Here is a 25,286-nt window from a genome sequence, read left to right as displayed (position 1 = left end):
TTACGCACAAGATCACAGTCTCAATATCGTAGGAACGTTTTATGAAATCAATGTGTAACTGCAAGTGTAAAACACCACAGCTACGGGGACTCTAGGGTTGTAGGGGCTCTGTTTATTGTCCAGTGGACTAAGTGGGACTATGAATTTCGTCTACGGTAAGACTAATTCGAACAATTGGAGACTATTGCCCTCGACGGACACGAAAACTAAGTCCTCGGCGGACACGAACGCTAAGACCCTCGACGGATCACGAAACAGTAATCAAGACCTCGGCGGCCTACGGACGGATAGTTCTCTAGTTTTTGACCTCGACGGTCTCGTATAGTTCAAATCAAATCTTATCGTTTCACTGCACAAAGACAGGGCAAATCTCTCTATTGGTGTCAAGAGCAGTTACTCACGGGCAACCCACTCAGGACTTTCCTACGCACGGGTAGTACTTTTTTATCTACGGATACATGAGCTGCTTTTATACTACTTCTACGCTAGCTTTGTAATCCTATCTCTACTTGTTTTATCTCTAAAAATAATGCACCGTAGCTACGAATCCATGCGGAGTCTTATCGCTAGGGACTGCTACATGTGCAGAATCTTGTCTACGGAGCTTTTCCGTATTCGAATCATATGTTTTGGACCAATCTGGACCGTTCTTCATTCTTGTTTCAGCATGTAGAATGGACCTACATAGGCGTACCATATGGTATTTCCTGCCTACGGACCTTATCCTGTATTTCGACGTTATCAAATCATATGGACTTTGTGTGTCCAAGTAGTTCCAGCATATGGATCCAGGGTTCCGAATCACCATAGCACATGAACAGTGTGGACTCCAAGATCCGTTGTTCATTCCTGCCTGGTTCCTGGGTACTCTATCTGTGATCTGGGATCTGTATCATGTCTTTTTGTCTTTTCCTCAGATCGGGACTCGATCTACGGTCATATCAAATTTCTCCTAGTCTGTGTGGTCCTATGTCCGATTTCTTGTCAACTAAATCCCCCGTAGAAGTAGGTACTCCTAGTATGAAGGTCTTTTGACTTTGTTAGGTTCTGCTACGAACGGTTCTGTGAAGACTACAAGTCTTCTAATAGTACAATCCCTTGATATGCCAGTGCATAGTAGAATGTAGAGAGTAGAACTCGGTGAATTACCGCTTAAGTCCTCTGCTCATAGTGTTCTACAGGTTTCGAACGGTCATACAGTTTTCTGACACGATCTACGGCTCTCTCTAACTGGTCTAGCTGCGCCGACGGCACATCCTACTAGCGGCACTAGCTTTAACTAGCAATTCGGGCTCACTCTAGTTCTTAATACGATAAATATCGCTCCGTAGCACTGTTTTAAAGTGCAAAAAGAACCTTGTAGCATAGTCAACTAAGTCGCATTATCTCCCCCAAACAAAAGAGGACTGTCCCCAGTCCATCTACGGACTGAGTACAACATCATCTTCTATCGTTTGAATTGATCTACGGCTTTTTCATTTAGTAGTTCTACTAAAAGCCTTCAAAATGGCCCCTAGATCTACTTAATCTTATCTACAGTGTACACTCTAATGTACAACCGTCAAGTCTCTGACTTAGAGAAATTTTGAGCTCGAGCTCTACGCTGACCAGCGCTAATGTTCCCAAAAAGGAAATGTTCCGACATCAAAATGATTTTCCCACGCCAGAACTCCTACGATGCAATGTTCCGTCGTTAATTACTTTCATCATTTCTTAATTATGGCCTCATCATTCCGTAGATGATTTCAACAGCCTCGAGGCTTTAATTTCCGTAGATCTGGAATATTCTACAACATTCTGCGATGTTCTATGGTCATGTGCTGGTTCATATGTTGGATTTGGCTATAAAAACCGCAGCAGTTGGACTTAGCAGGAATTTTCATTCCTCCCTTCTCCCACCGCTCTTCGGTCGCTCTTTGCCGCCGCTCTTCTTATCTCTTTGCTCACTGTTCTCAACGTTCTCAAGGTGAGTGGGGACAATCTACGGAGGCTTCTGAGTCTGCTCCGAGGCCCGTAGATTGTTTCTTTTCTTATGTGTTTCTACGGTGTCACGTACTAACGCGACGCCGTAGATCTTTTCTGATGCCTTCAAAACAAGACAAGGGCAAGGGAAAGGCCGTAGAGCCGGATTCTTCTTCGCCGTCTCAGATTATCATTGACATGTTGGAGTCCCACCTCCAGCGAATCCATCAATGGTTTGGGAGCCTCCACAATCGCCTAGTCGCGAAAGTCACCGAAGAACCAGAAATGTTTGAAGAGTTCCAAAAGAGATCAAGTCTTCTGGTTCGTAGCCTCTCCTTCTTTCATTTTTTTCTCTCTCTTTTTGTACTAAATCCTGCTATAGAATGATCTACGCCGCCAGATGATTCGCTTTGCTTCCGACGAGTGGATTACTCCAGCTTTTTCCATGCTCGCCACTCTCTCTGAGTTGGCTATCCAGTGGAAAGTCCCCAGCGATAACTGGATGTTTCACCCATCGGACTCTTCCGACATTATCGCGGTCCACGGCGTGAGTTATTCCTTCCTATCATATCATCTTTCTTCTTTCGATTCACATTCCCGTAGAGATTCGACTTTGATCAAGACCTTCCTCCTTGTTACCTTCCTCAGGCCCCAAGAGAAGAGCCTTTGCCTACGGTAAGTTTTCTTTCTATGCGTCTCCAAAAACTAAGCTGAGAATTATTTCGGCCGTAGCTTCCTCCTCGCTCCGTTCTTGATCTTCCTGGGGTAGCTTCAAGCTCCCGGGTCGCTATGGGTTCCTCCCTAGTGGCCACTGCTCTTAGTTCGTCCAGGGCCGAGGGCAGTTCTTCCTTTCCGGTTGCTGGACCATCAAAACCAGCCCGCAAATGCAAGGTACTGTACTCTTCTTTTTTGTTTCATTTGTCATTCTAACATCTATTCTAGGCTCCCGATTCATCTACGGCCGGTCCTTCTCAATCTAAGCGACCAAAGCCTACAAAGGCCTTTGTGAAAAGTGTTGCCTTCGTAGACACCTCATCCGAGGAGGATTCTCCGCCTCCACGGGTAAGTCTTCTCATTTCTGCATCTAATCTACTCTGTTGACTCCAACTTTTTAGCCTTACCGTACTCGCTCTAGAACCCAGATAGCTGCCGTAGCTTCGGGTTCAGAAGCTCGTACAGTTGAACCTCTTTCTGCTCCTTCGCCTTCTAAACCCAAGGGTCGAAGCAACAGGAAGGGCACTACTTCGAGTCATGTAGAGGTTCCCGTAGATGACCTCTGGACATCTTCTACCCCTTCTCATGTCTTCCCAGAGCATTGGATTGGAGCAGCTCGCAGTAAGTCTTTTTCTTTCTTTTGCTATATCATTGCATCCTAACGCCGTAGCACAGATATGGATTTGCAGTTCCAGTTCGACGAAGCAAAATTGAGCTTTGCATCGATAGTAGCTGCTGGTCGCTCTGTCTCCTTTGTGAGTAATAGCTGTTCTTTCATTTATTCTTTCATTTCTCATATTTGCTTCAAGTTTGATCATCTCTCTCCGTGCAATCGATGCACATATTTCGGCTACGCGGACTGTCGCCCAATCTGGGCTCCTAGTGGCAAAACTGGCCGTAGGCCAACCTGCCAACGCTGTTTCTCGGGAAAACAGAAATGTTCATACTTCGATCCCGATGAATCTCGTACAGGGGCCAAGAAGCTCGAAATCGCTTCCAGCAATAAACTTCGTAAGTTTCTTTTTTCCCGTAGAGATTACTTCTAATCATTCTTTTCAGTTTTGGCTAAGGTCGTTCAGCGTCTTCAACGCAAACTTAAAGCCTTCGACCAACTTCGAATGGCTCAAGTAGCTGCCTACAACTCTGGTCGGCTTATCTGGGAAGACATCCAAGACAGCCAACGAATGCTACGGGCAGCCGGTCGAGATCCCGTCGAAGTTTTGAAGGGTCTTCAAGACGATGAAGACTTCAAAATGACCCCAGATCAAGTTAAGACTCTTGGGGAGGTACTTGGTTGGCCAGTTGTGGGTGATTCAGTCCCCGTAACTGCTGACAATCTACGCTCTCCCTCCGTCGAAGGTGGGGTTGAGGCATCTGTTCCTCTTCAATCTTCTGTTCGTATCTCTCTTTTGTTTCTTATAATCTGTTTCTTATCTTTTTCTTCCAGGAACCTACGCCTCGATTTCCCGAAGAAGTTTCAATCCCCGTCGCTGTTCCTGAGCCAGAGCTTGAAGTGACTGGAGAGGAAGAGGAAGAAGATGACTCGGATCAGAGTTCTTCTTCCGACTCTTCAGTCGAAGCCGTAAGTATTTTCTTTTATTCATATTATTTCCACTTCTTATAACTGCCAGGCTGAGCCTACGGCGGCTATGCTCATCGACAATGAAGCTGAAGAAGCTGTAAGCTCTCTTCTAAATCTTCCGTAGATTATATCTAACCATCTCTCTGTAGAGCACCGATCACGATTCGAGCGCTGGTGAGGAGATTGAGGTCCCTGCAAGTCTTAGCAAGCGCAAACTCTTCTGGGCTAAGCGTAGCGGAAAGGCTAAGCTCAGAAAGCGGGCTACTTGGTAAGTAGACTCTTCATTTATTGTTCTTTCTTATTACTAACCGTTCCCTAGAGTAGTAACTTCTACGGGATCGATTTTGTTTGTGTTACTAAGGACAGATTCGGTTTTTCTGCCTTTTATCTTGTCATATCTTGTTTGTATCCATAGCCTACGATTACTGTAGATCTCTTGATTCTTGTATTGGGCCTCTGCCCTCATATCTTGTATTTTGGCACGCGCTACGGTGCCTAAAATCCTCTTTTGTATTGTATTTCATATCTTGTAGTAAATCAAAACTTGTTTGATTTGTACTACGCATGAACTGAGTTCAAATGAGTTTGACTTTCCACTCCACTGATTAAGTTAGAGTATTGACAGCCATGCTCTCGTATCTGTATGCTCGGAGTTAGATGAATCTATCCATAGCACATTGTTCAATCATTCTTATCACTATGCATCTCTCACATAGGTTCTCGCTTATAAGTTTTTCTTAAGCGATGATTATCTTTTCAGGATCCGTAGGTACACCCGTATGTTCATGTAGGTGTTCAAATCGCAAAACTTGAATCTACGGTCAAATTTTCAGGAACCTAAGGTACCTCTCCCCCAAACAAATGAGCAGTCAACTCCTGTTGACGAGATGTTGGATCCGGGAGTCCTTTAGGACCATAAGGTAGAGAAAGTCATCTACGACTGGATAGTAGAGCGTAAAAGGTATAAAAGGTTGGCCGTAGATAGTCAATTCTTTACTACCCAGCTCTACCAGCCTTCGTAGTAACCAATCCTCAACTCTTACATTCTCATATCATTTTAAACATGTCCACTCGTAGCGAATTTGTTCCCACCAAAATCTGGGTCGAACGCGCTGCTCCGATCGTTGAACAAGTCAGCCAGTTGCGTCCCTACGCTAACAAGCTGTCCGCCGAGCTGTTCACCAAACAGCTTCTCGATGTTGTGGTACGTTCAGCACCGCTCTTTCATCTCCGTTTCATTGTAATGCTTCTGCCGTAGGTTCAGACCAAGCTCCAAAGCTACCAGTCTGCCAAAGACGATGTTGCGTTTGATCTTTATCGCAACGTCGTCGAGATGGTCACCGCTGACATTGAGCAGTTCTCCCTCGATAAGAGCGTTGACTTCGCAAAGGCCAAATCCTTCTACGTCGAGATGTGCGCTGTGCGCAACAAGGCATCTGCTATCAAGCGCAAGAATGTAAGCTCTTAGTTTATCAATCTTTCTAATTTTCAATATTGACTTCGCCGTAGGGAGCTAGCTCTTCTCGCAACGAAGCTACTATCGAAATCTCTGATACTGAAGAAGCAAACACTAAAGTAAGCCCTTCAGTTCGTTCTAAACCTATCTACGGCTCAATCCGTTTATCAGAATGACGACTTCAAAATGAAGGACGCCACCAAAGGTAAAGACCCTATGAAAATTCGCATTTCCAAGAAGAAAGAGGTCCGTAGATCGCGTTATTCGCATCATATAATCATTTCTAATCTTTCCGCAGATCGAAGCAAAGCCTGCTAAGAAGGCTCGCATCGATAAGGCAGGCGTAGACCTTACACCCGAGTCCGAGGGTGAGTGTCCTCCTTGGGACCGTCCTCTCTTTATTCGCGGCCGTAGCATCACTTATGACAACTTGTTGGACAGAGGAGAAGAAATGCAGAGAGTCTACGCATCTCTCTGTACTCAAGGTCATAGCCAGCATGCCGGCCCATTTTGGTATGGACTCTCTTTCTGCGTCCGACCTCGCCGCCATTCAGACCCTCCTCCGTACGGAGGTCAATGCATCGGCCTTTTCGATCCTTCACCAAGGAGCAGCGTACCGGGCAGCCTACGAAAAACTCGTCGAGGCAAATCAGCTAGTCCTTTCCCGCCTCGCCCTTTCCGTCGAACAGTCAGCTACGTCGACTTCAGTACAGGAGAGGTCTACAAACCAGCCTACTGAGGCGGATGCAGGTGCTCCTATGGAGTCTATTCAGTAGTGTATCTTTCCGTAGATCACTCTTTTAACAATGGCTGGCTGTAGCGATAAACGGTGTCCGCTCTTTTCATATTACTGTCATTTCGTATACTTGTGCACTAGTTAGATTTTATTAGAATCTAACTGGATTTTTCGGTTTCATATGTTCAGTCAGATCTGAGAAAATCTAACTTTCTTCTTAGCAGACCTAGTAACTCTTACTGGATCATCCATTGGATCCTCAGATTCGCTAGGTAGCTCAATTTCATTATCACTTTCTGCCGTAGCTGAGGCATTACCATTCAGCCTCAAGTTTTGAGCCCTGTCAAAGATGTAGTCCACTCCAAGTTCATACTCAGTTGGTTCATCTTCGTTAGCCATCGCTTCTAACTCATCTTTAGATAGCTGAATTAAATCTTGTATTTCCGTAGGAAGGTCAATGTGGTATCGCGCCGCATGAGGTAGGATGCGAAAGGCTCCATATTTTCCCCGTAGCAACGTTCCATCCATTTCCGCTAAGATATAAGAGCCACCTTTAGTACGTCGAATGACTACGCAAGGCCCAAAGTATCTAGGGAACATTTTCCTATCCAAGTTCTTTTCAATAGCGGTATTCCGTACTTGAACCAAGTCTCCGGGTTCAAAGTTTAAGGGTTTTATAGTATGTATATATTCCCGTTCGTACTTGATCAAGCGTCTACGCTTTTCTTCTGTAATTCTATCTCGCATAGCTGTTACATGCGTTCTGTGTTTAGCCAGAGCTTGCGCTCGAAAGCCAATTAACTCTTCTCGTGATAGAAACCTATTGGGTAGTTTCACTAGCCACGTAGATTCCACAATATCAAGCGGTAGTATAGGTTCCGCACCGGTAACAAAGAAGTAGGGGGAGCAACCTAGGTCTTTCCTAGTTGTTACTCTATCCGCCCACAAAATATGCTTCAAAAACCAGTACCATTTCGCAAGGTCTCCAGCTACGGCCTTCGAAAGCGCACTCCGTAGATCGAAATGTGCTCTCTCAATCTTTCCGTTTGCTTGAGAATTGTACGGTGAAATCTTAATGCTACGGACACCATATTTGTCCGTAAGCCACCTTGCCATAGCAATCATTTGTGGTGCATTATCCGTAACAACCTCCTCGGGACAACCCCATCTACTAATGATATCGTCAAAGAACCACTCTGCGAGTATTCTGGCTGTATCACTTTGAATAGCCCTTGCTTCGGACCATCTCGATAGCGCGCATCGTCCGTGAACAATCAGTTTACAACTGTTGCTAGCGGGAGTTATACTTAAAACATCTACATGGATCACTTGGAACAGCGACGGTGTGTGAGTAACCACTGGAGGTATCCTCAAGAGATTGAGCCTTCGATCCTGGCATTCTTGACAGCTATGGACGAACCAATCTATGTCCTTATCCATATGCGGCCACCAAAATCGTTTCTCCATGATCGACTTAGTCGCAAACATTCCTTTATGTCCTAGATGATCGTGACTTGCTACGAGCATCCACATCCTCTTATCAGGAACTACATACAACCTATGTTGTGTAGAACCATCCGCAGACCGTTTGTAAAGTCTCCCATCGGGGTCTAGAAAGAATTTCGATCCCAATGTAATGAAACTGTTCATTTCGTTTTTAGATAACTCGCTTACAAAATCTGCTTCGGGATCTAGAAGCCACTCTTCAATTTGTGGAACTTTCTCATCGAACCTTTTAATCTCATTCGTATATTCATGTATAGGCTTATATGGATGAGAATCATTCCAACTGTCATCTACGGCGGGCGGAACCACTGGTACTTGCTTCAAAAATGTTGAAACATAGTCTGGAGGTTTCCGTAGCGCCTAATTTCTTATCTTATCTACAAAGTTTGCTTCATCTATGGCGGACCGTAAGTCTTCTAAATAGCACAAGACAGATGTAGCCAACTTTGGTTCTTTCTCAGCTAATGAAACCAAATAACCTGACCGCGGATCTATATCATCCTTGAACGTATCAATGTCAAAAGGTTCATCCTCGATTCCCTCTCCCATTCGAAACTTTACTGGCTGACCGTCATCGTCGACCAGGAATTCTTCCCATCCTTCTGGTCTAGGCGTAGATATCCCACCAGGAGGAGGTCTCGAAAGTCCATCCGGACCATGTACAAGTCCTTTAATATGAACTAGTTCAAAATGATAGAGTCTGATCTCTTCAATCCACCGGTTAATGCTAGCATTTGGAGCACTATCCGGATTGTTCAACATTCCCTTGATATAGCTGGCGTCCGTTTCTACGGTCAACGGTCTACATCCAAAAGTTTGATACTTCGACGCTCGTAGCGCCATAAGTAACCCGTAGAGCTCTCGTTTTGGTTGTGAGAAGCGTGCTTCTCTCTCATTGAACGTTATAGACCCAAAGTAATTGTAGAACTTCATTTTTGGTTTTTCGGGGTCTACTTGGTACAAGTAATAGCCTACACCTTGCCAAGACGAATCTACAGCCAAAGTGATACCCGTTGGATTCTTATAGTCAATGGGCCGCAGCGCAGGTGCATCACGGATTCCATCTTGAACCTCTCGGACAGCTTCACAAGCTTCCTCGTTCATTTCAAACGGTACAAAAGCTCCAGTGAGCTTATTCAATGGTCTTGTCTTCTTAGCGTAGTCCTTAATGAACATGCGCATTTGTCCTGCAATCCCCAGAAACGATCGAATATCAGTTTTGCTTCTGAAGTTTTTTTGGATCCCAAGAGAGAATGATCTCTGCAAACTTCTCTACAGGTTTTTCACCGTCGTAGGACACTCTATGGCCTACTACCATTCCTTCAGCGCAACAAATGAAAGCCTTCGGACCTGAAAAGGTACCTCCTGCATACTTCATTCGCTGAACTATTCGATTCACGTTCTGTAAATGCTCCCAAACGAATCTACGGATGCCTGGATTCTCAGGAATCACCTCGTAGCCTCCGTCGGGCAACTCATATCTAGTACTGGGTCCTCGTATAGGTACGTCGTCAATGTATGGTCTAGTAACATGAGGAATTTCTTCCCGTAGGATGTATGTTACATCCTCATGAAACAAAGGGACTGAATTAGTCCATCCCATAGGTAGTTTCACTAATCTATAGGGACCAAAGGGCGTTTGGAACGTAGTAAAGTCTCTCGATTCCTCGTCGATAAGCCTTTCATCGTAGCCAACCCAAATGTCTAACATTCCTATACATGCTCTTCCGGAAAAGCTACTAGCGATCTCCGCGGTTCCAGGTGGAATCCCAGAATGCTGAATCGTGACTGCATTCAATGGTTCTAATGAATGAACCAGCCGTAGACTCTTTCCATCTTTCTTTAGTACCATGAACCACTTCGATCGATACGACGACGTAGTAGGTTCGTATACTCCTGCTGCGATTTTGTCCTTCAAAATCTGGCAGACTTCTTCGTAAATCCCAGGTGGAATAGGGATATTACGCTCAACCCAGGGCTTGTGAGGCAACACTGGAAACTTAATCGGCAGGAAGAAATCTGTACGAAATGTTCCACCTTCGTCTGCACTCCAAGCGAATCCTTTCTCTTGGATTTTCATCAGATGGTGTACCAATTTCATTTCTTCGGGCCATAGAAAGCCTTCATTATGATTCTTTTCTAGGATTTCCCTACGTTCTTCTGTATACCGTTCTCCTGGACTGAACTCAGGAGGGTGCGGCGATAGTACTGGCATCCCTTCAAGCGGATCCCCAGTAATATTCCTAAGAACTCGGAATTCTTCTGGCATCTTAGCCAATTGTGGTCGGACTTTAAGCGCTACTGGCTTATATTTTCCGTAGACCGACTGAACTGTATGTTTTCCAAGCGCCGTAGCACCCTGGGAAACATAGTTCTCACGCTCCATAGACTGCGAGCTACTCAAGAATGTGCTATATGAATTCGTAAGAAGACTTTCTCTTGAAAGCTTTCCTTCTAAGTTGCGTAGAGCAAGCCCCATCTCTTGTACACACGCATCAAGTTCGATAACGTAGGCATTCAGAGAGTCCGTAGATGATAGAATCTCATCTATCGGGGTTTCGCCCGTATAAAGGTCCTTAGGAAAGTTGTCTATAGTCCCGTAAACTTGCAACCATCTTTCCTTATGAAAAGCTAGTTCATTGAACAAAGTCTTTCCACGTTTCTCAGGATCCTTAGCTAACTTATCCAAATCCAAAGCTATACATTCGTCGGTTTGGTAGTGATTTTCGTACATTCTCTGATGATAGTCTACTAGCGTAGATGCTTCATTTAGCATTGCATCAAATGCATTTTCATTTTCAACCGCACCCCCTACAAAACTTCGTAGTCGGAGCAACGGGGGTATCAATCTATTTGGATTTTCATCGATTTTCGACACCTCAGCGAGATCCTTGAAATTCGTACTAAGCGAATCAACAAGTTCACATAGACTATGGGTATCTTGAGCTCTTAAGAGTAAAGCTCTGCCATCTACGGCGACCTCACTAAGCTCATCTATCTTATCTTGTTGAGAAGAGTCCGATCGATGTGCCAATTTTTGGCTGTTGAAGCCTTCGAGGGTTGAACCTCTTCTAGTAGTACAAAGCAACCGTTCTCGTTCCGTAGATTCACCGTGTATAGAATCTAGGGAATTCGAAACTGGTGCTGATGAATAATAAGAAAGAAAACTGTCCGTAACACAAGGAGAAATAGAAGCACTGTTTTTGTGTTTTGTATCTTCTGTGTGTTTTTGTTCTTTTTCGTTTATATCAATGTTTTTCATCACTCTTGAATCAGACTGACTAGTAGTCCTTTCACTATTTGACGCTTCTATGAAGGCTCCAGCCAGCTCCGTAGGAGAGAATTTTGTATTTATCAAATTTTTATATTTTTCAATTCGTGGAACACCGTGAGCATCTACGGATATTTGTAGAGCCACCTCTCCTTGATCCTCTACCAATTCATCAAGGTGGACTGAAAATTTGAAGATTCAGTCCCTCGTTGTTCTCTTTCTTTCTGCGCTTCCTCTGAACTCTGCGTCCGTAGGGTTGGTTCCCGCTTAGGTTTTATCTTAATGCCTTCCCCTCTCATGTATGTAGGGATGACACTTTGAATTCCTTTGTTTGGGCATGAAACCGTAACCCACTGATCTCCATCCTTGAAGTTTTGCACTTTCGATTCCGTTAGGACATCGAAAGGCCTACCTAAGAGAATCTGAAAGGGAGCTTTCTCCACCACATGAAGTTGCAAGTATACTGTTACTTCACCAAACTTGAAAGGTACATTTCTGCACACTCCCAGTGTTGGTTTCAGCTGTCCATTGGCAGACTGCATGTGAATCACTGAATTCAGATCCCATTGCAAGCCTAATCCTTGAGCAACCCATGCGTCAATCGCGATTATTTGCGATCCACCGTCGATCACCGCTTCTACTCTTTCCGTAGAACCGTTAACCTCAGGAAAAACACATCTGAGTCCCTCGGACAATCCAGCTACTATCACGACCTTCTGCTTTTCTTCAGAATCTAACTCGGTGCGATAAACTTCCACAACATCTCGGTGAACTACTGATCCCGCTTCCAATCCGTCTTCTTCCTCTTCTAAGGTTTCGAACGAATCTACGGTCTCAATATTATCTACTTTCACAAACTCCGCTTCTTCATCAAAAGGTTCCTCAGCCGCCGTAGAGTCTTTTATCAGATAGTCTAACGTTTGAAGGAACACTTTATAATTCTTCGTTCGAACGTGCTTATTCCTAACTCGCCGTAGCAATGCCTTTCGGAACTCTTCTGAAGCCGTGAGCTTGTTCAAGCAGACACTAGCCGGATTGGCCATCATTTGGTCAATTAAGTCTTGTATCACCCGTTGCTTATATCTTTTCGTTTCAACATTTTGAAGATTTTCCATAGACGCTTTCTTCACGTTTTCGTAATGAACCTTCTTAGATTTTGAAGCACCCTTGTCTTCAGGAATTACGCTTCGGGGCAATACCGAATCCCTTGGTTGTGGGACACGTTCTACGGGCTGAATTTTATCGAATACCCTAGGTGGCGGAGTAGAAGGACGTCTATCAACCTGCGACGGAGGTTTTTCTTCATCCGATTCTGCTTCATCTTCTTCTTCAGAGACCTCTTCTTCGAAAGGCTTTCTCTGGGGTATCACATACGGTTGTTTTCTTAAGAATGACGGCGTAGATATTACTACTTGGGGTTTTGGTGGTAATTTTATTTTTTTGGGGTCCTCCGGTCTCCTCTGGGTATCTTGAGATCTATCTCTCTTATCTGAGGAGTCCATCATTGGACCTTTTAGTTTTTTGAGCTGTCGCCCGACTGGCGACGAGTCTCTACCTCCAAAGCAGCAATTCTCTGTAGCAAAACTTCAATTGTAGGCACAGATTGACGGTCTGGGAGATCATCATCAAGATCCAAGTCTCCTTGTAAGAAGAAACTGGTCTTTTCAGCACCTGGCCATCCCTTTTCTCTAGCAATAGCTCTAATTCTGTCTGCTCGTGATTCTTTCTTCACTGGATCAGGCGGTGGGAGGTTATTCCCATCGTACATCTCCAATCTATTCGTATGTTCATTCTTAACTATCCACTTCTTCTGGGATAGCTCTTGTGCTTGCCTGCATTCTCTCCAGAAATGCCCAGGTTCATCACAAATAATGCAATTTTTGTCCGTAGGCGCCCTATACGGCTGCCCCGCGGCCGTAGAGTTGGATGCGATCTGGTTCGAAGGCCTAGATCCACCGCTACTCTGCCCTTGGCTTCCATTATGATACGCCATAGCTTGCATGTTTTTGTAGAAGTTAGGCTGACTGAAGTCAGGCATCTTCTTCGAAAGCTCAGAAACTGCACGCGCGAAGTCGTTCATTCGAGTATTCTGTGCGTCTACGGAGGCCAAAAGTTTCATTGTCAACTCGTCAGAAGCTATTTCCTTCTTATACGAAGACAATGGAGCTATCGTAGGCTCGATTTTTGCACGAGTGATCAAGGGGGTTCCTACAGGAGCCGCCGCTTTCACTCCTAGAGTATAGCTAACAGGATCTAAGCCCTGAGGTGCGTAGCAATCACCTACTAACTCATTACTTATGGTCAAAGCCATATCCCTAACTTGAGAGAAAGCAAAAGGGTCTAACTGGGAAGCCACCCACCCACTATCTACTTCTACGGGCTTTTCTGCCTGCAGGTTTCGAACGTAGTGAGGGTCCCGTAGCCTCTTTCTGATCTCTCGCCAGAATGTCGGGTCTAGACATTCCGCAAACTTCTGTACTTTCTCTCGATTCGACAAACTTCCTGCAAGTTTGTCTGCTTCAAATTCAAACTCCATATTAAACGAAGTAAGCTTTTGTAGCTGTTCTTCTCCTATACCAGAGAACCTAGCCTTCAACAGATCTAAATTCTCCAGTGCTCCTATTTCTAAATCCCTAATCGACGGGAACGAATCAAACATCTCTTTCTCAAAAGCGGCCCAACTATAGCCTCTCGTAGATGGCAAATGATGTGCCAGGAGTCGAGAGGTCTCGAACTCCATTTGAATCATTGCTAGAATGATAAAAGATTCATCTAACTTCCAGCCCTTGACTTTCCCGTATTGTAGGATAGCCGCCATCCATTCCCGTAGATGTCCAGGATCTAGACGGTTGAATGTGGGGAGCCTTCGTTTCGACGTATCCTTGTCTAATTCTTTCAAAGCACCTTTAGAGAACTCCGTCCAGGACTTCTTTATCGGTCTTTCTTCATCTGGCACACCTGCCGCTACTGGGTCATTCGATATATGGGACATACTTGTTAACGGTCTTTCAAGAAATAAACTCGGGTTTAGTCCAAAAGAATAAAACTCTTCTTCCCGTAGGGCGAAGTCTGAATTATATTCGGAGGGTAGTGATGATAACGGTGAAGAAAATGGTTCAATGTCTTCAGTTAAAATCTCTGGGGTTTCGTATGGGGTTTCTAACGCTTGGTTTCTAGGACCTTGCGTAGTTCTTGTATCTCGGAAGGCTTCTCTCGGACTTCTGTCAAAAGAGAAACCGGGGTTTCTTAAATCGTTTGGGATAACTTGGGTAGTCTCTCTTCCTTGCGTAGAATTGCGCGTAGATCGAGAAGACTGACCAGCTCTCGGTACTTGAGCTGGGGTACTAGATGCTAAAGCTGTAAGACTATGTGTCTGTAAGACTTGTTTGCCAGCCGCTAGTGAAGTGCGAGTATTACGTCACCGTGAACTAATCTTTCTGAGAGAAGTTCTTTTGGTTTTTGTTGTTTTTGTAGTTCTCGCCGTAGGGCTAAAACTACCGGAATTTCACAATATTTCGTTTGATACTGAATGTAATCTTATTTCCACCCCCTGCGGTGGTCACCAGATAATGGGCGAAGTATACCACTCAAGAGTTAACCTAATATCAGAGCTACGGGAGTAGCACCAACACCAAATCAACCCAAAAACTAGTAAACCTCCGTGTAGAGTCTATCAATAACTCTACACACCAGGAAAGATTGCAAGGGTGGACTGCTTGGCAAAGGTTACGCACAAGATCACAGTCTCAATATCGTAGGAACGTTTTATGAAATCAATGTGTAACTGCAAGTGTAAAACACCACAGCTACGGGGACTCTAGGGTTGTAGGGGCTCTGTTTATTGTCCAGTGGACTAAGTGGGACTATGAATTTCGTCTACGGTAAGACTAATTCGAACAATTGGAGACTATTGCCCTCGACGGACACGAAAACTAAGTCCTCGGCGGACACGAACGCTAAGACCCTCGACGGATCACGAAACAGTAATCAAGACCTCGGCGGCCTACGGACGGATAGTTCTCTAGTTTTTGACCTCGACGGTCTCGTATAGTTCAAATCAAATCTTATCGTTTCACTGCACAAAGACAGGGCAAATCTCTCTATTGGTGTCAAGAGCAGTTACTCACGGGCAACCCACTCAGGACTTTCCTACGCACGGGTAGTACTTTTTTATCTACGGATACATGAGCTGCTTTTATACTACTTCTACGCTAGCTTTGTAATCCTATCTCTACTTGTTTTATCTCTAAAAATAATGCACCGTAGCTACGAATCCATGCGGAGTCTTATCGCTAGGGACTGCTACATGTGCAGAATCTTGTCTACGGAGCTTTTCCGTATTCGAATCATATGTTTTGGACCAATCTGGACCGTTCTTCATTCTTGTTTCAGCATGTAGAATGGACCTACATAGGCGTACCATATGGTATTTCCTGCCTACGGACCTTATCCTGTATTTCGACGTTATCAAATCATATGGACTTTGTGTGTCCAAGTAGTTCCAGCATATGGATCCAGGGTTCCGAATCACCATAGCACATGAACAGTGTGGACTCCAAGATCCGTTGTTCATTCCTGCCTGGTTCCTGGGTACTCTATCTGTGATCTGGGATCTGTATCATGTCTTTTTGTCTTTTCCTCAGATCGGGACTCGATCTACGGTCATATCAAATTTCTCCTAGTCTGTGTGGTCCTATGTCCGATTTCTTGTCAACTAAATCCCCCGTAGAAGTAGGTACTCCTAGTATGAAGGTCTTTTGACTTTGTTAGGTTCTGCTACGAACGGTTCTGTGAAGACTACAAGTCTTCTAATAGTACAATCCCTTGATATGCCAGTGCATAGTAGAATGTAGAGAGTAGAACTCGGTGAATTACCGCTTAAGTCCTCTGCTCATAGTGTTCTACAGGTTTCGAACGGTCATACAGTTTTCTGACACGATCTACGGCTCTCTCTAACTGGTCTAGCTGCGCCGACGGCACATCCTACTAGCGGCACTAGCTTTAACTAGCAATTCGGGCTCACTCTAGTTCTTAATACGATAAATATCGCTCCGTAGCACTGTTTTAAAGTGCAAAAAGAACCTTGTAGCATAGTCAACTAAGTCGCATTAGCGAACACTCAGCTCTGTTTACCTTCCGATAGCTCTGGTTACTCTGTGGGGCGACGACAACGGATGTGTACCACCCAGTGATGATACCGATCCTGGGCTTCTCTTTCGGGCTCTGGACCATACGATGGCACTCTTCCAAGCCACCATCATATGCTGCCGACATACAATGACCCAATCTCGAGCACAAGCGTACCGTGATTGCCTCGATAGTTGGATCAACGATTTGAGGTCGATATATCCCCATGTACGAGAGGGTGTTCCTCGCACCATCGTTCATGCGGCAGGTCATATATTCCAGTTCCTCGTGTCGTATGGGCCAGTGAATTCGTGGTGGTGTTTTCCATATGAGCGGTTGATTGGATCGTTGCAGAAAATCAATACAAACAATCACATTGGCGGTGAGTATCGACTAGTACTTTCCAATGTCCTAGTCATTAACAAGCTTTAATCTCAGGCATGGCCGAGTCAACGATGATGAAGACCATCGCACGTACAGCTAACATTCGACGCTGGCTTCGTCGACCGGATTGTCCTACAGCAATCAAACAATTAAAAGTGCTGTTCGACAAGTCCTTCGTACCAGCCAATGCCACGATAGAGTCGGAGCCATTGCGGGAGATCAAAGGATCCCGCCGTGCATATGCTAAGCATGATGGCCATAATTTCTCTGGATTCAAGACGCACGAGGGAAATGCGAGCATCATCTACAGGCCTGCGTCCACTGATTCACCGAGAGCAGGGCAAATTCAGTGGATCGAGAACATCAAAACATCCGACGGCGATGCCGCATTACTTCATGTGCGGCCCTATCAACCCCTGCGCAAGGCTGTCTATGATCCTTTCGTTCGTTACCCACACTTGGATGTGAAAACATATTCCTCAACGCTGTCTGACACAGAACACATCATCCAGTTGGATGATGTTGTCGCTCACGCAGCCCGTTTTGACTACTCGCAAGGGCGGTCTGTATTCCTCAATTTGGCCCGAGATTAACGTTGAATAGACCCTCTCATACCATCGGCTTCTTTCAGTGTATTTATATGAGGAATTCAAAATACTTCTGCTTTTGCTCGTGATGTGCTAGATCATGTTACATAATTGTTCCAAGACGATTACTTGAAGAATGTGAAGGGCGACTGAAACAAAACGAACAGACATTTACAAGGTTTGTATGATTGGTTTCTGCATCTAGAACTGAATCACTGACCCTAAACCAGGTCGATCAAAACGGGCGACAGACTCTGAAACTTCCCAATATATTCTTATAGACGTAGAGGAAACCATTCGCTTTGTTCTCGAGCAGAAGGACACTGATGGTGATTTAAATCAGCGTCGCTGACGCTAGACCAAAGATGATGTCTCTGGGGACAGCGACTAGTAACAGCTTCAAGACGTTTGATATTCGGGTATGGGTGGACAGGTGATATTGCAGGTGCCGGGATTCCTCCCTCGCAATGGCGAAAACCTCACCATTCCTATCGTCCTCCAGTGCGCATTAGGTGGGTCCACACACAATCGAGAGTGTTGACGTGCTCAACCTCAGGTTCAGATTGGTTCAATGTCTATAAGAAACTCTTGATCGGGAGGGGCGAGGAACAAGAGAGGCAAAAGGCGTTGGATTAAACCCGAAATAGATGCGAAAACAGCTGCACAGACGTGCCCATTTCGTAGTTATTCTGGGACGTCGACTGTAAACCACCCGCTCGATCACTAGAAGCCTGTTTTATGGGATGGCGTCCAAAAGCCAGCACATTGGTTTACAAGAAATTACAACCATTTCCGTTTACAAGTAAGTAGTTCATCCTCTCATATGTCCCTAATATCCTCGATTAATGCTTTGACTTCACCCACAGCTTGATCGACGGTATCCGGAGAACACTCATAGCGTTCTCTATGCTCTACCCCGCCTGTAACGCCTCGAATGTTAGTAATAATAGTCAGTCAAAGACTAGAGCAATATTCACAATCGCAATCAACCGCTGACACACGAAACCCAGCCATCTTGAGTCTAGTATGTAGCAAGGATTCTAAACAGCGAATAAAACGATTGGTGAATGATCGAGAAAACGCAAACTCACCTGTACGATGACACCAACGTATCTTCGTTTTGTGTACCTCTACCAGGTCTCCGGCATTTAGATTACACCGCAATCGATGCTCAGCAAGCCGTCGCTTTGGGTTATTCGTCCTTCCGACCTTCACAAAATCCCTCTTCCCTACTAAAACATATATCCATCCTTCCCCGTCGTTATCCGAGATTCGTCGAACGACCTTAGCCTCGTATGCTGCTTGGAGGGCGTTGTTATTGTGCATGGTGTGGGGATGTGGTTTGGCTTTGCTACAAAACTGCCTTTGGCCAACGCAGCCACACAAAGCAGCCTTCCTTGACCTCCATCATCACAACGGCTACGCGCGTCGTTGTTCGCCAATGGCGTTCGGTGCTATCTTGCCAAGTACGTATATTCCCTTTACTTTATCATTGATTTCTCTATTAGTACCTTTAACTATATCCATATAGAGTCGACACGACCACGACCATATGGACAAGGCCAAGGCGAAAAGGTTGAATCAGATGCAGAGGGAGAAAAGGGATGCTAAGCGGTTGAACCACAATGGGAACCAAGAGGATAAGGAGCGGAAAGTGGAGAAGGCGGGGTGAGTTTTCAATACATTTTCGTTTTTCGTTCATTCTGTTGATGACATTCAGCAGCGACCGACCGTACAGGAAGGCTCTCAGTTTACGTCCGTCAATCTACGAAGTTCCCATCGAAGAAAAGAACGTGTACGTCAAGGAGATCGTCGAATTGCTTCAATACCTCACAGAAGTACTTGCCATGAATCCCAGTGTCGAAGCAACTGATGGCTCAGGACTTCGAAGTCTGTATTACTTCTTACAATATGTCTCATCGAAAAGGACTGTCCGGGACGTACGATAAGAATGACCGATTTTGCCCTCCAAGTCCACCTTTATTAAATTAGAGTCATACCTTTGCGCGTTTCCTCTTGAACGCAGCAGCTAGCGCTGGGGCGTCAGTGCGGGGACGCGATAGCTTCATTTCATCTTAGTTGAAATATCTTCATTCACTGTATCTTTCGCCCGTCTTGAAACACTAGCTGATGTATGAACTTTCATCTCAGTTGACATTATAGCCGATAGTTACCCATTCACTACAGTTTACGGTTCAATTGAAATAAAACATTTCACTACAGAGGAAATTCTAGCTGAATTTAGGTCACTACACCACACTTTTCTACCGGGTAGTTAGGTGCCGTTTCTGCACAGTTTTCTCTTTTGCTGTATTCTGCACTGAATTAAGTAAATTCTGTTGTACTTTCGCATGCACCGAAACGTAAACCTTCGGCACGCATTTCAATTCACCCGATTTGCTAACTGAAATGTCTATATTCACTACACAGTTCTACAGAGCAGAATTTTTGGTAAAATTGGCGTGAAAGCACTCCTTCGGGAATGCCAGCCGTTAATTTCGTCGGCCTTACCTGATTCAGTAATTACCTCACCACATACCTGGCTCCGCTCGACCGCTGGGCCCGATGATTATAATTTTCGGCCGAAAACCCTTTGCGCGTCTTCCGACTACTATCACCTACGTTTTGTATTTATACTAGAGGTCTTCCCTGTCAAGAATTAGTTACTTGTAATTTCTAATTCTCTGCGGGCGGCAGAAGTCCGAGGTTCGTGCCAGAGTAAAAATTCACATGACACGAGACATACTTACATGATTGCCTCGGGCAGTGGGAAGAAGTTTGTACCCGACACGGGGCAAATTGAAGCACTCTCTTCTCCTTCCTACCACCATGCCGGGTGCCTACAGGATTACCGCTGCTTTGTGGGACAAAATCCATCACTTTGCCTCATTTCCTCAGACCGGAGGTGAGCTCGATTAATCGAATTACCGTGCAAACCAACTCAACCCTCGTGCGGCACAGTTTCCCTCCAGCAGATGGCACACTTCGGTCAAAATCCAAATCAGGGAACTCTTCTGAAAGCCAGCCAATTCCTACACGAAGAACTTCCTATTCGACTCGCTCATCGCGTTAAAGAGCTCGACGAACTACCCCATCATCTGAGCAAAATGCCATCCATCGTCAAGGTCAAGAACTGGTATGCCCAGAGTTTTGAAGTCTGCTTCTTTTCCATTCATTTCTAGCTTTCCTTGCAAGTCATACTGATAACTTCCTCTAGGAACTAATCATATTTCCTCCGATACCACCTCTCTCACGGGAACTGTCGAATCTATTGAACAATCCACGGTCCAAAGAAGGCATCCAGCTCCCTGAAAGCACACTGAATCCCTCTTTAGAATTCATGCAGTTTGTAGACGACCATGCGAATATAGCTTTTCCGAAACTAATGAGCGGTCAGCAAAACGGTGCCTCAATGGATTCTACGGCGGCGAACGTCTCTGTGCAGAACGGCTTCAACAAGGTGAGATTGAGGGTTCCGATGGAGAAAAGGTACGTTTCATTCTGCCCTGAACTTGTAGTTCCCTTTCCCAGAACTCTTGTTCCAAGGTACTTTGCTGCGGCGTTACCTGAAATCGACTGGCCTCCAGAAATCCGAAATTATAACACCGAGTTCACAAAGATGCTTGAAACTATCAAGACCCGCCATGATCCTACTGTAACTACTGTTGCACAGGGGGTGCGTTTGGAATCACTCAGTCTTCGTCGTAGTTTGACTTTTTTGTCTCATCAATGCATAGGTGTTGGAATGGAAACGTTCCCAGCGTGCACGGCACATCGGACTTGACATTCAGCAATGGTTAGATCGATTTTACCTCTCACGTATTGGAATACGGTTCCTGATTGGGCAACGTAAGTACGTCGTGTCGTGAAATACGTAGATCAGAGAGTTTACCATTTGCTAGATGTGGCCCTCAACACGCAAGAGCCCCACTCGGACTATGTGGGTATAATATGCACGAACTCGGTGCGTTACTGGCAATCGGATTTCTAGGCTCGATTACTGAACACTCACGAGAACAGAACGTGCATGATATCATACAAGAGTCCATCGAGAACGCACGCTATGTTTGTGAAGAACACTATGCGCTCTTATCATCACCTCCCGTCCAGCTCATATGTCCGAAGAATCTCACTTTTCCATATGTGCCTGGGCATTTATCGCACATTATTTTTGAGCTGTTGAAGGTATGTCGGGACTGATTTTTCCCCATTCTTCCGTTAACCATATTTTCTCTCTCTCTAGAACTCGCTGAGAGCTGTCGTAGAACGTCATGGACAACACAAAAATGGATCGATAGACGAGGAGAGCGGATTTCCACCGATTAAAGTGATCGTAGTCGAGGGAAGAGAAGATATAACGATTAAGATCAGTGACGAGGGTGGAGGCATACCCCGGAGTGCAATGGGCCTCATATGGACCTACATGTACACAACTATGAACCTTGAACCCGACCAGGTGTGTATTCCAAAATCTTTCCCCCCCGCCAATCATCTCTGACGATTGTGAAGTCTCTTGAGGAAAATTATCAGGCGTCAGACTTCAGGGCGCCCATGGCAGGTTTCGGGTATGGACTTCCCCTCAGCAGACTTTATGCGAGGTATTTCGGGGGTGATCTTCGACTGATCTCAATGGATGGATTCGGGACGGATGTCTACATCCATCTGAATAGGTTGTCGAGTACCAGAGAGCCGTTACCCTGACACCTCCCGTATCGAATGATTCCATCGTCTATATGTGTTCTATATCCACTGGCGGAGGGGGGTTGAGGTTGAGGAAGCATCTAGTTTCGGTGACTTTGTACGATAGGTTGGGTCTGTAATGACGTGTGCTTCGCATCGGTTTGTGTACAGAAACTGTGGTTCTCATAGAGTCGTGTAAGATTTAATTATCAGTACAGTGGAATCCCTCCTAAGTAATTCTTTCATGACGCTACAGTAATAAGGTCAGTCTATCAGGAATCGTCCTTCGTTCCCTTCCTTCTTCCTCAGTCGAGGAGGATGTTTTTCGTCCGCTTGGCCATTTCCCCCCGACTGGCTCCTTCCAGATTGACCCTTCGCTGGGTCATCTCCGCTCTCCGCCATGTTCTCCGCCATTTCATCAATACCAAAATCTCTCGGCATTTCAGACGCAGGCGCATCTGCTCCAGTTGTTTGCCTGTCCACAATATATTTTCCTATCGGTGCGATATCTGCCAAGCCACCGGCCAGACCCTCCCCGGTTTCGTATATTGATACCGTGGACAGCGTCCGCAAAACTCTCCTCGTCCCAACTTCCCCGCCAGTGGTAGACCCGGTACGAGAACGTGCAGGAACTATGTATACTTCTCCTCGGCTTGGGAACGCGATCGTTCCCACAGAACCTGTCCTTGTCGTAAGATCTCCAGAAGTCCCCAAACCCACTCCTCCTTCACTATAGGAAGACACATGATGTGAAGTGGATGGGAAGGGAGTGGTATGGGACGTGGAACCCTGCCGTGGCTGAAGTATGCTCGACCGTCTGGCATAATTTACTAACGGGTCAGTGGGCGTCGTTGAGCGTCGTTCAGGTTCTGAGGACCGTGGAAGGACAAGATTGTCATCGTGTTTGGCAGGAGACACGATCTTTGAAACCATCTCTCCAGGCTCTTCTATAGGAGATTCTGACTCATTGATGGGATCCTCTAGGATGACTTCAGGTTCTTGATACAGGGATTCCCGTTTTCCGCTTGTGCTTCTGGTCCGTGCGATCGATTCCGTTTCTCCTGATCCTCCTCTGCTACCGCTAACTCGTCGTATGGGCATGCCAGAAAGATCATTGACTCCCCTGACCTCTTGCCTATAGTCTTGTATCTCATTCCACAATGCCTGGCGAAATTCTTCAATAGTCTCTAATTCTTCGATCTGTCGCCATTTTTCAAACTTGTACGGACACTCGGGCTCGTCTGCCAAGTCGTGATAAGCTGATAACCAAGGATGCTCGAGAGCGCGCGGGACGGTAATTCTTTCGTCCGGGTCGAAGGAGAGCATTTGCTCGAGGAGATCGAGGGCTATTTGAAAATATCATTGGAGGTCTGGGAATGTAACCCAAATACTGAAGGTACCTTGTGGATCGGCTTGATGTATAATCTTCTTGAGGGGTATCTTTTTCTTGAAGGGGAGTGATCGAACATAGGCTTGAGCCTGAACTTGTATGGTAAAAGCCATTTACCGGACGAAAGCCAGACAAACCGCACCTTTTCACTACCAATCTTTTTAATTACAGCATCGTCAGGTGTCCCTGTGAAGTAAATTAAGTGTACGCCACCCATTAAAGGTTAAGAATGATCCTACCCAGGACATTGAGAATCTTATTCAGTTGATCAACTGTCAACGAGACAGATTCAGTTAGGGTATTGCGCAAAAATCACTAGTGTCGCTGACCATAGCTGAGTAAACGGTTAGGGTGGGCATTTCTGTGAGAGTCGTTTGGCTCACTCCTTTCCCTTAAACAGGGGCTTTCCAGTAAGTAATTCTGCAAATATACATCCAACAGACCAGACGTCGACTGCACGATGAATTCAGTTTAAATAATGTTTTAACTGTTTGATCTTACTGGCAGTGTTATATCCCCTGTTGCGTGCAGCAGTGTTAGAACCTTGAATCAGACGAGAAAAGGTTAAGACTCAAACCTAAAAGCCAACATGATCTCCGGAGCTCGATACCACCGTGTCGCAACGTATTCAGTCAAGTGATGGGAGGCATATTCATCGGAGTTCGATTCAAAGCCTCTGCTCAAGCCAAAATCACATATCTTGAGTTCACAGTCGGCATTGACTAGCAGATTACCTGGTTTCAGGTCTCTGTGGATTACAGAAGCTGAATGAACATATTTCAAGCCTGTGTGGATCGGGTAAGGGTTTCATCGAGTGACCAGAACGAAGATGCACCTCTCAAGATCTGGTAAAGGAAATATTGGACATGTTCGTTTGTCAAGTGCTGGCCAGACTTGATGATCTGATGCAGATCAGCTAATAGGGGGAGACCGACTGAGAAGGCGCCACAGTAGATCTTTACGTTCCACTTTACCTTCCATAGGCTGCAACGACAGACAAACGTTAGAACCTCATCTAGTAATTTCACTGCTGCCAATCACACCTCCATGAAGATATATCTGTACAAACAAACATCACGGTCTGCGACTGTAGTGAGACAGAGATGACTCACATCTCATCAAAATTGAAAGATGTTGCATCCACATCGATGAGTCCAGTGATGTTTTCATGGCTCGCGAAATGGCGGAGAAGCGTGATTTCCCGCAAAGCTCGTTTAGCAAGTTGCACTTTCTCGAAGACACGGGTCACTAATTTGATTGCGACCGTCTCGCCCGATATTTCGTCTGCAGCAGAACTACAGGTGGCGTGATCAGTCGATTCCAAATACCGAAGGCAATGATAGTACGCACATCACGACACCATAAGCTCCAGATCCCATTTCTCTGACAAGTTTCCACCTCTTCTCGACATGAAAGACCTTCCCAAAGGAAGAGTGAAGCGAGTGATAGCCTCTAGTAGAAAGACGTTCTTTGAGATCGTATCGGAGTAAAAGGCGTTCAACGCTCATACCTACGTCGCATGTTCTCTTCAGATAAAGGGTTCGACGAGCGCCGGACTCTCGATCTTCCACGGTCCACATTCCATGATCCTGAAGATGGGACTGGTGAGGTGGACTTCTCTCCTCGCACCTTGGATTTTTTACGATTACATTCGGCTTGCGAAGTATTTGTGGATTCCTCGGGGTATTGTGACATCAGCTAGAACGACGCAGACAATAGGTCCGACAAAAATTATGTGCCTCGAGGAGCACCCCCGGGCTTTTGAAGAAACAGGAAGACCAGCGTGAGGTCGAGAATGAACGTCAATAAGTAATGTTGATGTCCCGACTGTTAATGCTGTGGTGGTACACGGTGGTTGGTGGGTGAGTAAGAATGAAGTCGAGAAATGTTG

The 25,286-nt window shown here is 45.5% G+C and overlaps 4 protein-coding genes across 6 annotated transcripts; 3 read left to right on the top strand and 1 right to left on the bottom strand.

Moving 5' to 3' along the window:
* Window positions 1–16,504: 16,504 nt before the first annotated feature.
* On the top strand, window positions 16,505–17,331 carry E1B28_007547 (uncharacterized protein; the record flags this gene model as incomplete). Its single annotated transcript, XM_043152295.1, has 2 exons — window positions 16,505–16,736; window positions 16,793–17,331. The coding sequence occupies 2 exons, from the start codon at window positions 16,505–16,507 to the stop codon at window positions 17,329–17,331; spliced, it is 771 nt and encodes a 256-aa protein (XP_043010381.1).
* Window positions 17,332–18,877: 1,546 nt separating this feature from the next.
* Window positions 18,878–19,274, top strand: E1B28_007546 (uncharacterized protein; the record flags this gene model as incomplete). The annotated part of the gene is made up of 2 exons (XM_043152294.1): window positions 18,878–18,993; window positions 19,046–19,274. 2 exons carry the CDS (start codon window positions 18,878–18,880, stop codon window positions 19,272–19,274), a joined length of 345 nt encoding a protein of 114 aa, XP_043010380.1.
* Window positions 19,275–19,947: 673 nt separating this feature from the next.
* Window positions 19,948–22,164, top strand: E1B28_007545 (uncharacterized protein). Of its 3 annotated transcripts, XM_043152291.1 has the most exons (10): window positions 19,948–20,031; window positions 20,093–20,230; window positions 20,287–20,480; window positions 20,543–20,814; window positions 20,872–21,001; window positions 21,063–21,174; window positions 21,228–21,289; window positions 21,346–21,510; window positions 21,569–21,781; window positions 21,835–22,164. In XM_043152291.1, exons 2-10 carry the CDS (start codon window positions 20,155–20,157, stop codon window positions 22,024–22,026), a joined length of 1,416 nt encoding a protein of 471 aa, XP_043010377.1. In that variant the 5' UTR covers window positions 19,948–20,031; window positions 20,093–20,154; the 3' UTR covers window positions 22,027–22,164. The 3 variants fall into 3 exon arrangements, with proteins under 3 accessions (XP_043010377.1, XP_043010379.1, XP_043010378.1); XM_043152293.1 differs by having other exon boundaries at window positions 20,287–20,814; XM_043152292.1 differs by lacking the exons at window positions 19,948–20,031; window positions 20,093–20,230; window positions 20,287–20,480 and having other exon boundaries at window positions 20,543–20,670; window positions 20,723–20,814.
* On the bottom strand, window positions 22,165–25,283 carry E1B28_007544 (uncharacterized protein). The gene is made up of 14 exons (XM_043152290.1): window positions 24,906–25,283; window positions 24,746–24,847; window positions 24,508–24,690; window positions 24,439–24,454; window positions 24,370–24,379; window positions 24,231–24,311; window positions 23,973–24,180; window positions 23,897–23,913; window positions 23,779–23,848; window positions 23,725–23,729; window positions 23,635–23,667; window positions 23,538–23,581; window positions 23,406–23,484; window positions 22,165–23,351 (listed from the first exon to the last, which is right to left on the bottom strand). The coding sequence occupies exons 1-14, from the start codon at window positions 25,088–25,090 to the stop codon at window positions 22,270–22,272; spliced, it is 2,115 nt and encodes a 704-aa protein (XP_043010376.1). The 5' UTR covers window positions 25,091–25,283; the 3' UTR covers window positions 22,165–22,269.
* Between the last annotated feature and the right edge of the window lie 3 nt (window positions 25,284–25,286).

The sequence above is a fragment of the Marasmius oreades genome, chromosome 4 (assembly GCF_018924745.1).
Source record: "Marasmius oreades isolate 03SP1 chromosome 4, whole genome shotgun sequence".
NCBI classification, from domain to species: domain Eukaryota; kingdom Fungi; phylum Basidiomycota; class Agaricomycetes; order Agaricales; family Marasmiaceae; genus Marasmius; species Marasmius oreades.
This window is presented reverse-complemented; position numbering and strand designations above follow the sequence as displayed.